We start from the raw sequence: 12232 nt of genomic DNA on the forward strand, positions 1-12232 counted from the left end.
TACTAGTCCAGACAGCTTTCACCAACAAAAAATTACAATTCAGTAATGCAGGAGAGAAAAACTCTTCAGCTTTGCTGCCAAAATGATGGGGCCTGCTGAGATGCTGCCAAGTCTTGCGGTCCCTTGACGAGCACGACGTTATTTGAAGTAACTTGTCCCACTGTTCCATGTATTGAACAGATTTTGCAGCATGGGACATCTGGATCTCTTTCACAATGTTCATTCTCTGGGTATTTTGCATCACCTTTAGCTTGATCCTGGCCTGCAGCTAGTACGTCTTTGTTAGAAAGTAGTTGGGTATCCTGGGTCACCTTTAAGTATAGCCACTTACTGACCCCCACCCTCTTCCACCTTGTGCAACTCTTCGAACATCTGGCCAAAGGCAACTCCACTGCTGAATGCTGCATCTGCCAGACAAGAGCTCACAGCCTTAACCTTGATGACAACGATCACCAGCTTGAATATTGGGCTACAACTCCTTTCAAAATTTTGATGAGGATGACCCAAGAAACACAGTTGCAAACTGCAGTAAATAGCATTATTTTACATCGAGTTTCTCCAAACATATTGGACACTTCCATAAAAGAGGGGTGACAAAAGCTGGTACCTGCATTCTTTCTTGTGAATCTGCAGAACACATGGCTCTGTGGCTGTAGGAGCACCAGTAGGCTGGTGTGGGAGGAGAAAGAGCAGGGCAAGATGATTCTCGTGAATGGTTTCAGCTGCAAGGTGCAGTTAACTTACCAACGGATCCATTACAGACCCAATCCATGTCCGGACCGGGGTCAAACAGGGCTGCATCATCACCCGAATCCTCTTCTCAATCTTCCTCGCTGCAATGCTTCACCTCACAGTCAACAAGCTCCCCGCTGGAGTGGAACTAAACTACAGAACCAGTGGGAACCTGTTTAATCTTCGCCATCTCCAGGCCAGGTCCAAGACCACCCCAACCTCTGTCGTCGAGCTACAGTACGAGGACAACGCCTGCATCTGCGCACACAGAGGCTGAACTCCAGGATATAGTCAACGTATTTACTGAGGCATACAAAAGCATGGGCCTCACGCTAAACATCCGTAAGACAAAGGTCCTCCACCAGCCAGTCCTCGACGCACAGTACTACCCCCCAATCACCAAGATCCACGGCGCGGCCCTGGACAATGTGGACCATTTCCCATACCTCGGGAGCCTCTTATCAACAAGAGCTGACAATGACGATGAGATTCAACACCGTCTCCAGTGCAGCTTTCGGCCGCCTGAGGAAAAGAGTGTTCGAAGACCAGGCCTTCAAATCTGCCACCAAGCTCTTGGTCTACAGAGCTGTAGTAATACCCGCCCTCCTGTATGGCTCAGAGGCATGGACCAAGTACAGTAGACACATCATATGTCTGAAGAAATACCACCAACGATGTCTCCGCAAGATCCTACAAATCCCCTGGGAGGACAGTAGCACCAACATTAGCGTCCTCGACCAGACCAACATCCCCAGCATTGAAGCACTGACCACACTTGATCAGCTCCGCTGGGCAGGCCACATTGTCCGCATGCCAGACATGAGACTCCCAAAGCAAGCGCTCTACTCAGAACTCCTTCATGGCAAACGAGCCAAAGGTGGGCAGAGGAAACATTACAAGGACACCCTCAAAGCCTCCCTGATAAAATGTGACGGTGACGGTGACGGACTGTTGTACCTGACAAGTACATTTTAGTGATCTGTGTACATCATGGACCCCTAAATCTCTTTGGACCTCCACTATTCCTAGCCTTTCACCATTTAAAAAAATACTCGGATTTATCTTTTATTTGGTGCAAAATGGATGACCTTGCGCTTACCTGCGTTGAAATCCATGTGCCACAATTTTGCCCAGCATGCAGATCACTGGGACATTGGCAAAACTAGAGTTTCAGGGCTCAGTAAGACAGGTTTTAGTGTAATGTCATTCTTAAAGAATATACTCACCGAGAACCACATTGTGTTCCAATATTCCAGCTAGCTGAGGTCCTGAATCAATGATTTTATCAATAGAACTCTTCTCGGGACCTGAACAAATCTAGAGGCAATAAGACAGCCATTTTTAACATGATCTCAGCTGATCAATATGCTTAAACAGAAAATGTATTTACAAGACTACGAAGTTACCAGTTATAAGTATATGTACTGAGTTGGCAGATCGGTGCATTCCTGGATACCATACCGACATACTTTCAGGATCTAGCTACAATCAGACTTTACGGACTTTCATACATGCCTCAATTCTGACATAGCATTAATAGGATTACATTGCTCCTAATGTTGATAAGACTCCTTGAAATTTCTACATACATTTCTGAGATATGTTGCCAATATTAAGTCATGGCAGGACAGCTCGGTCACGTGTTATGCTCCTCCTGTACCATGTGGGAACTCAGGGACGACTCGTGTCCCTGACGACTACGTGTGCGGGAAGTGTATCGCCTCCAGCTCCTGACTGACCGCGTTGCGGAGTTGGAGCTGAGGGTGGATTCACTCTGGAGCATCCACGATGCTGAGAATGACGTGAGTAGCACGTGCAGCGAGTTGGTCGTACCGCAGGTGAAGGGTCCACAGCCAGATAGGGAATGGAAGACCAGCAGGAAGAGCAGTGCAAGGAAGGTAGTGCAGGGGACCCCTGTGGTCATCCCCCTGCAAAACAGATACACTGCTTTGAGTACTGTTGAGGGGGATGACTCATCAGGGGAGGGCAGCAGCAGCCAAGTTCATGGCACCTTGGCTGGCTCTGTTGCACAGGAGGGCAGGAAAAAGAGTGGGAGAGCGATAGTGATAGGGGATTTAATTATAAGGGGAAGAGATAGGCGTTTCTGCGGCCGCAACCGAGACTCCAGGATGGTATGTTGCCTCCCTGGTGCAAGGGTCAAGGATGTCTCGGAGCGGGTGCAGGACATTCTAAAAAGGGAGGGAGTACAGCCAGTTGTCGTGGTGCACATTGGTACCAACGACATAGGTAAAAAAAAGGGATGAGGTCCTACGAAACGAATTTAAGGAGCTAGGAGCTAAATTAAAAAGTAGGACCTCAAAAGTAGTAATCTCGGGATTGCTACCAGTGCCACGTGCTAGTCAGAGTAGGAATCGCAGGATAGCGCAGATGAATACGTGGCTTGAGCAGTGGTGCAGCAGGGAGGGATTCAAATTCCTGGGGCATTGGAACCGGTTCTGGGTGAGGTGGGACCAGTACAAACCGGACAGTCTGCACCTGGGCAGGAACGGAACCAATGTCCTAGGGGGAGTGTTTGCTAGTGCTGTTGGGGAGGAGTTAAACTAATATGGCAGGGGGATGGGAACCAATGCAGGGAGACAGAGGGAAACAAAAAGGAGACAAAAGCAAAAGAAAGAAAGGAGATGAGGAAAAGTGGAGGGCAGAGAAACCCAAGGAAAAGAACAAAAAGGGCCACTGTACAGCAAAATTCTAAAAGGATAAAGGGTGTTAAAAAAACAAGCCTGAAGGCTTTGTGTCTTAATGCAAGGAGTATCTGTAATAAGGTGGATGAATTAATTGTGCAAATATATGTTAACAAATATGATGTGATTGGGATTACAGAGACGTGGCTCCAGGATGATCAGGGCTGGGAACTCAACATCCAGGGGTATTCAACATTCAGGAAGGATAGAATAAAAGGAAAAGGAGGTGGGGTAGCATTGCTGGTTAAAGAGGAGATTAATGCAATAGTTAGGAAGGACATTAGCTTGGATGATGTGGAATCTATATGGGTAGAGCTGCAGAACACCAAAGGGCAAAAAACGTTAATGGGAGTTGTGTACAGACCTCCAAACAGTAGTAGTGATGTTGGGGAGGGCATCAAACAGGAAATTAGGGGTGCATGCAATAAGGGTGCAGCAGTTATAATGGGTGACTTTAATATGCACATAGATTGGACTAACCAAACTGGAAGCAATACGGTGGAGGAGGATTTCCTGGAGTGCATAAGGGATGGTTTTCTAGACCAATATGTCGAGGAACCAACTAAGGGGGAGGCCATCTTAGACTGGGTGTTGTGTAATGAGAGAGGATTAATTAGCAATCTCGTTGTGCGAGGCCCCTTGGGGAAGAGTGACCATAATATGGTGGAATTCTGCATTAGGATGGAAAATGAAACAGTTAATTCAGAGACCATGGTCCAGAACTTAAAGAAGGGTAACTTTGAAGGTATGAGGCGTGAATTGGCTAGGATAGATTGGCGAATGATACTGAAGGGGTTGACTGTGGATGGGCAATGGCAGACATTTAGAGACCGCATGGATGAACTACAACAATTGTACATTCCTGTCTGGCGTAAAAATAAAAAAGGGAAGGTGGCTCAACCGTGGCTATCAAGGGAAATCAGGGATAGTATTAAAGCCAAGGAAGTGGCATACAAATTGGCCAGAAATAGCAGCGAACCCGGAGACTGGGAGAAATTTAGAACTCAGCAGAGGAGGACAAAGGGTTTGATTAGGGCAGGGAAAATGGAATACGAGAAGAAGCTTGCAGGGAACATTAAGACGGACTGCAAAAGTTTCTATAGATATGTAAAGAGAAAATGGTTAGTAAAGACAAATGTAGGTCCCCTGCAGTGAGAATCAGGGGAAGTCATAACGGGGAACAAAGAAATGGCGGACCAATTGAACAAGTACTTTGGTTCGGTATTCACTAAGGAAGTCACTAACAACCTTCCGGATATAAAAGGGGTCAGAGGGTCTAGTAAGGAGGAGGAACTGAGGGAAATCCTTATTCGTCAGGAAATTGTGTTGGGGAAATTGATGGGATTGAAGGCCGATAAATCCCCAGGGCCTGATGGACTGCATGCCAGAGTACTTAAGGAGGTGGCCTTGGAAATAGCGGATGCATTGACAGTCATTTTCCAACATTCCATTGACTCTGGATCAGTTCCTATCGAGTGGAGGGTAGCCAATGTAACCCCACTTTTTAAAAAAGGAGGGAGAGAGAAAACAGGGAATTATAGACCGGTCAGCCTGACATCAGTAGTGGGTAAGATGATGGAATCAATTATTAAAGATGTCATAGCAGCGCATTTGGAAAGAGGTGACATGATAGGTCCAAGTCAGCATGGATTTGTGAAAGGGAAATCATGCTTGACAAATCTTCTGGAATTTTTTGAGGATGTTTCCAGTAGAGTGGACAAGGGAGAACCAGTTGATGTGGTATATTTGGACTTTCAGAAGGCTTTCGACAAGAGATTAATGTGCAAAGTTAAAGCACATGGGATTGGGGGTAGTGTGCTGACATGGATTGAGAACTGGTTGTCAGACAGGAAGCAAAGAGTAGGAGTAAATGGGCACTTTCAGAATGGCAGGCAGTGGCTAGTGGGGTACCGCAAGGTTCTGTGCTGGGGCCCCAGCTGTTTACACTGTACATTAATGATTTAGACGAGTGGATTAAATGTAGTATCTCCAAATTTGCGGATGACACTAAGTTAGGTGGCAGTGTGAGCTGCGAGGAGGATGCTATGAGGCTGCAGAGCGACTTGGATAGGTTAGGTGAATGGGCAAATGCATGGCAGATGAAGTATAATGTGGATAAATGTGAGGTTATCCACTTTGGTGGTAAAAACAGAGAGACAGACTATTATCTGAATGGTGACAGATTAGGAAAAGGGGAGGTGCAACGAGACCTGGGTGTCATGGTACATCAGTCATTGAAGGTTGGCATGCAGGTACAGCAGGCGGTTAAGAAAGCAAATGGCATGTTGGCCTTCATAGCGAGGGGATTTGAGTACAGAGGCAGGGAGGTGTTGCTACAGTTGTACAGGGCCTTGGTGAGGCCACACCTGGAGTATTGTGTACAGTTTTGGTCTCCTAACCTGAGGAAGGACATTCTTGTTATTGAGGGAATGCAGCGCAGGTTCACCAGACTAATTCCCGGGATGGCGGGACTGACCTATCAAGAAAGACTGGATCAACTGGGCTTGTATTCACTGGAGTTCAGAAGAATGAGGGGACCTCATAGAAACGTTTAAAATTCTGATGGGTTTAGACAAGTTAGATGCAGGAAGAATGTTCCCAATGTTGGGGAAGTCCAGAACCAGGGGTCACAGTCTAAGGATAAGGGGTAAGCCATTTAGGACCGAGATGAGGAGAAACTTCTTCACCCAGAGAGTGGTGAACCTGTGTAATTCTCTACCACGGAAAGTTGTTGAGGCCAATTCACTAAATATATTCAAAAAGGAGTTAGATGTAGTCCTTACTACTAGGGGGATCAAGGGGTATGGCGAGAAAGCAGGAATGGGGTACTGAAGTTGCATGTTCAGCCATTAACTCATTGAATGGCGGTGCAGGCTAGAAGGGCCGAATGGCCTACTCTTGCACCTATTTTCTGTGTTTCTATGTTTCTAATATGATATGAACATTTTTCTTTAATAAATTGTTAAAACAGTGTTTCTACTGACAGGATAAAAAAAAATATCTGAAAATGCTGGAAACGCTGGAGGGATGGTGGTGGTCAGCAGAATCTGTGGACCCTGTTATTTGCCGAGACCCACTTTTATGGCCACAGCTCTTTTCTCTGCCTGTCTCCAGTTTGAATTCAATCCACATGGATTCCAGTTTCAATTTCACCCCGTTTCACATCCACCCATGATCATTGATATCTCCACGATATTCAACATTCTTTCAAGCACTGCTCTCGCTGCTTTGTTAAATCCACTCTCTTCGCCCTGCTCTCATCTATTTCTCTTTCAGAGCGGTGACTCATTTTATTTCGGAGCTGTCCTGGTGCTCAATGTTGCATCATTCTTTGTTTCATTGGGTATTTTTAACATAGAAAAATATTTTTCTTTCAGACAGCAAGGATCTTAACAACATTTGGATGCCAGCCTATCTCCTGATGCCTGCTACACTTTCTTCCAACCATATTTTCACAATGCCCTCTGACCTTCCGCTCTCTCAGCCTGAATGAAATGTTCTCAGCTTCATACCCCTAGACTCCCACAACAACTTCCTTGCTCAACGTGATGTTGAGCTATTCTTCTACTCTCTCCCACCAACACGTCTTGACTTTTCTACTGTCTTCAACCTCCTCAATGCCTCCTATCCTACTGTTGATTTTTTTTAAAATCGAGAGATCAGCCACATTATTTTCTCCACTTCCTTCACTAGCTCTAATCTACTTCCATTCTCTCAGGTACAATCCCTTGAAAAAAAAAAGAGAAGGCTGAGGGTTGACCTAATAGAGGTCTTTTAAATTATGCCAGTTTTTGACAGTGGACACAAAGAGCATTTCCACTTGTGGGGAAGAGCAAAACTAGAGACCATCAATATAAAAGATAATCACCAGGAAATCAAATAGGAAATTCACAAGAAACTTCTTTACCCAGAGTGTGGTGAGTCGACATATTTACTGAGGCGTACGAAAGCATGGGTCTTACGCTAAACATCTGTAAGACAAAGTTCCTCCACCAGCCTGTCCTCACCGCACAGTGCTGTCCCCCAATCATCAAGATCCACAGAGCGGCCCTGGACCACTTCCCATATCTCGGGAGCCTCCTATCAACAAGAGCAGGCATCGACAACGAGATCCAACACCGCCGCCAGTGCAGCCTTCAGCCACCTGAGGAAAAGAGTGTTTGAAGACCTGGCCCTCAAAACTGCCACCAAGCTCATGGTCTACAGGGCTGTCGTAATACCTACCCTCTTGTATGGTTCAGAGACATGAACCATGTACAGTAGATACCTCAAGTTGCTCGAGAAATATCACCAACGATGTCTACGCAAGATCCTACTAATCACAGACAGATAGATTTTTAACCAATAAGGGAATTAAGGGTTACAGGGAACGGGCGGGTAAGTGGAGCTGAGTCCACGGCCAGATCAGCCATGATCTTGTTGAATGGCGGAGCAGGCTCGAGGGGCTAGATGGCCTACTCCTGTTCCTAATTCTTATGTTCTTATGTAGGACAGGCGCACCAACGTCAGCATCCTCATTCAGGCTAACATCCCCAGCATTGAAGCACGATCACACTATCAGCTCCGCTGGGCAGGCCACATAGTTCGCATGCCAGACACGAGACTCCCAAAGCAAGTGCTCTACTCGGAGCTGCTTCACGGCAAACGAGCCAAAGGTGGACAGCGGAAACGTTACAAGAACACCCTCAAAGCCTCCCTGATAAAGTGTGACATCCCCACTGATAGCTTGGAGTCGCTGACCCAAGACTACCCTAAGTGGAGGAAGTGCATCAGAGAGGGCGCTGAGCACCTCGAGTCTCAACGCCGAGAGCATGCAGAAATCAAGCGCAGGCAGCGGAAAGAGCGTGCAGCAAACCTGCCCCACCAACCCCTTCCCTCAACGTCTATCTGTCCCACCTGTGACAGAGTCTGTGGCTCTCGTATTGGACTGTTCAGCCACCAAAGAACTCACTTCAGGAGTGGAAGCAAGTCTTCCGCGATTCTGAGGGACTGCCTATGATAATGATGGGTGAGAATGTGGAACTCACTACCACAGGGAATGGTTGAGGCGAATAGTATAGATGCATTTAAGGGGAGGCTAGATAAGCATATGAGGGAGAAAAGAAGAGAAAGATATGCTTATAAGAGGTAGATGAGGAAGGTAGGAGGAGACTCAAGTGGAGCATAAACGCCGGCATGGACTGGTTGGGCTGAATGGCCAGCTTGTACTGTTTATTCTATGTCATTCTGACATCATTAGCAAACTGCTGACAAAGGAGATATTTTTGTTGTATGGGGGGAAAAAGACCTTTTGCTCGCTACTGCTGAATGGTAACTCTTGACAGCAACTCCCATCTCCACCCCCAGCCTACAATGCTACTACTGAACACCATGCCATCATTTCCCAGACTGTTAATGATCTCATTTCTTGGAGATTTTTCTCCGCACCCCCACAGCCTCCAACTTCAATTCCCCAAGCCCACACAGCCTATTTTTACCTCCTCCCCCAAGATAGACAAACGGGATAGTCCTGTCAGACCCAGTGTTCCAGCCTACTCCTGTCCCACTAAACTAAGTTACTCTTCCTCCAGCACTGCACTGGAGTGTCAGGCTGGATTTTGTGCTCAAGTCTTAATGTGAATCTACTTAGCCACAATAAGTAGAGCACGAAAAACTTAACTTCCACTATAAAATATTACTTTTGTCTGTTTATTTTTCCTTTACCTTAATATCATCCTCTGTGATGAAACCAGCCTGCACCACCCACCATGGCTCAATGGTAATCTCCACGGGCTTCACTGGCAGCAGGTCACGAGCCGTTTTCCGCCTGAAAAATTTCTGGAATAATGTTTGTTTTGTACAATTAGTGAACTTCTACATCTGCCTATTAACTATAGTTTACTCTCCAATTAAGAACAACATAGTCCACAAGCAAAGTCGTTACCAATGTGTTAGGTATAAAAAAAGCTTTTATCTCTTCAGTGGAGTCCAATATACGATACATTTATAACACATTGTTCTATATCATACATAGAATTTCTTGGATGAACTGTGTGCTCATGAAGGTGAAGGATATCAGTGCTGTATGATGGAACACTATTCCATTTAGGACATCCAGTATCAGCATCATGCACTTCATTTCATGGGATGGCAATACGTAAAATATGTACTTAATTGAATGAGCCATGAACTGATTTTCTTTATAATTTTACAGCATCCTACAGTGTAAAATGGGGTGCCTTTACAGATACCCTCCCAGATTTGTTCATATCTGACTTAGGTTTTAGGATTATAGTAGAACCCACCAATGTTCCCTGTAAGCTGCGCGGCCAGGCAGCGCTCTGGACCTCCTGCACAGCTGGCTCACCGGTTTTCCAATGGGAAACACCGCGGTGCAGCATTTTGAATGGGCCGCGCACCCAAAAAAAAAAATGAGAGAACCCACATGTGTAAATTAGATCTAACCATGACTGTTCAGTAACAGGTTATCCATAATAACCCAAACCATGGGGCTGAAAATTGCAGCCTCGCCAGGTGCGTAGGAAGTGCGCGCACACCCGCCGTGGTTTCGCAAAAGCCGGTTCTCATCGCGCGGTGCGCATGCGCTAAGAACCGGCTTTTCCAAACTCTCAAAATTTCTTGAGACAGATTCTATGCATCCCTGCAGGAAGGCTATTTGCCCAACGAATGTCCTTCAAACTTTTACACCTGGTAAAAGCAGGGGTATAGCTTACTTTTACCAGCGCAACACTTTTAAAACATTGATTAAATTTAATTTTTCTTTCATTTTTATTTTTAAAAACCCTGTCCATTAAGATAAGTTTATTATTAACCCGATTAAAACACATTGAGAAACATTTGAAAAAAGTATTTTTTTTCTAAAGCATTTAATTTAAATTAATTTTAAATATGTGAGGTTTTTTTTTAATTTATTGTGCTGTGTTTCTTGTTTTAGGGAGCTAATCTCATTGGTAATAATGGGAGCCCATATAAACGGAGTTCCCATTATCATCAATGAGAATACAAGATGTCCATTGGTGGTCCAGGCCCACGTGATTCCAGCAGATGCGTTTGTATGTGGAAGACATCTTCCCGTGCGCTGTGCGTGGAATGAAGGCTGGAATCCTACGTTCCTCCAGGTAAACAGGTAGTTTCGTAGATTATTTTTTTTCGGGTCGGCGGCATTTATACGAAGGAAGCCTTTGACCACAATTTTCAGCCCATAGTATCCAAAAAGCTCATCTACCAAATTTAGTTCATGAATAAATGAAAATGCGAAACCGAACAGCGTATAGCACAGAGGCCTGGGTTCAAATCCAACCCAGATGGATGGGATGGAAATCCCCCGTTGGCTTTAAGGGTCCTCCATTAAATAATCTTTGCAGACTTCAGATCCACGTCCTGTTTCTCATGTGCCTGTTGCAGAAAACTGTTGAAAAGTTGGCAGAAGTAGCGATAGAGATGCTACAACAGCTAGCATGGTAAATGGAAATATTCACACTGGTGTAGTGGGAACTCAAGCACATTGTTGGTGCACAAGAGTTGTATTCTGCATCTGGTCACCTTATACCCAAGAATACACATACTGGGACAAGGTATCCAATTTTCCAATACAGAATCACATCACTTCAATAAGTAAAAAAATCTTAATATTCCTGCAAATTAAAAAAAACACAATGGGACTCACTTTTGATGATCTACATTGGTTCATGAGGTCAATATACTGGTTCCTTCCAATTCCCAGAAGCCTCAGACCTTTAAAATAAATTGGAGACCATGCTCAAGAAAAGCTTCATTACATATATTGTAAAGCTATTCCCCAACAGGTTAGCTCTACTATCTCTCCTTTAAGCCAGCTCTTTAATAGCTCACATTGCAGCAGCTTTATTGTTAAAACAGTTGCAAAACGTCTGTCACATTCTGAAAACCAAACACCGTGCATTTACCGAACACCTTTAATGTAGTAAAAACATCCCAAGTCGCTTCACAGGAGCGTTAGCAGACAGAATTTGACATCGAGCCTCAGAAGGAGATATTAGCACTGCGGACCAAAAGCTTGGTCAAAGAGGTAGGTTTTAAGGAGCGTCTGAAAGGAGGCGAGAGAGGTAGAGAGGCTTAGGGAGGGAATTCCAAAGCTTAGGGCCCAGGGAGCTGAAGGCACGGCCACCAATGGTGGAGTGATGAAAATCAGGGATGCGCAAAGGAGGCAAGAATTGAAGGAGCACAGAGATCTCAGGAGGGTTGTAGGGCTGGAAGAGGTGTTAATAAAATACTCATTTCAGACAGGCCAGTTCTGAAAGAAATCAATACCAACACAGCCAATACTTCATGCACTTAGTGTCTCCCTTTTCATTGAAATCTCAAAGCAAGTTACTTTCAACTTACTGCGTAACTATTCTGAACTTAGTATATATTTATTTTTGTGTCTATCTATTTTTATGGATTGAAAAAATGACCAACATGCTTCAAATGAAATGTGTAGTTTAATTCTGAAGCAGCAACAAATTTACAAAGCATATTTAAGTGTTCACATAGTCTGCAAATGATCAATTTTTGTAAATACTGTCAGCGGAGCCTATTCTAAAGAACTTTCAGATTCTTTGTTCAGTACATAAAATGCAAGAAAGTTCTGAAAGGTCATTTTTTGACCAGTAATTCTTTTTACATTTCTTACATTTCAAAGACTTCCGATTATTTTTCTGCGCTATTGTCTCTCCAAACAACAAAAACAGGTTTAGAAACATAAAATAGCATTGTCCAGGGTGAACACAAAGCCTGATCCCAGGCCTCACATCATTGTCCTGGGTGTGCAAGGAACC

At 44.8% G+C, this 12232-nt stretch overlaps 1 protein-coding gene across 3 annotated transcripts in view; it reads right to left on the reverse strand.

The window, feature by feature from the left end:
- Window positions 1-12232, reverse strand: part of fam91a1 (family with sequence similarity 91 member A1) — a 104419-nt gene that overhangs the window by 77548 nt on the left and 14639 nt on the right. For all 3 annotated transcript variants that reach the window (XM_070888633.1, XM_070888626.1, XM_070888617.1), the window contains exons 5-7: window positions 11101-11168; window positions 9138-9251; window positions 1959-2049 (exon numbers count right to left, since the gene is read on the reverse strand). In XM_070888633.1, the coding sequence (XP_070744734.1) occupies window positions 1959-2049; window positions 9138-9251; window positions 11101-11168 (273 nt within the window). The remainder of the gene's footprint in view (window positions 1-1958; window positions 2050-9137; window positions 9252-11100; window positions 11169-12232) is intronic.

This window comes from Pristiophorus japonicus, chromosome 1 (assembly GCF_044704955.1).
Source record: "Pristiophorus japonicus isolate sPriJap1 chromosome 1, sPriJap1.hap1, whole genome shotgun sequence".
In the NCBI taxonomy this organism is placed as follows: Eukaryota; Metazoa; Chordata; class Chondrichthyes; family Pristiophoridae; genus Pristiophorus; species Pristiophorus japonicus.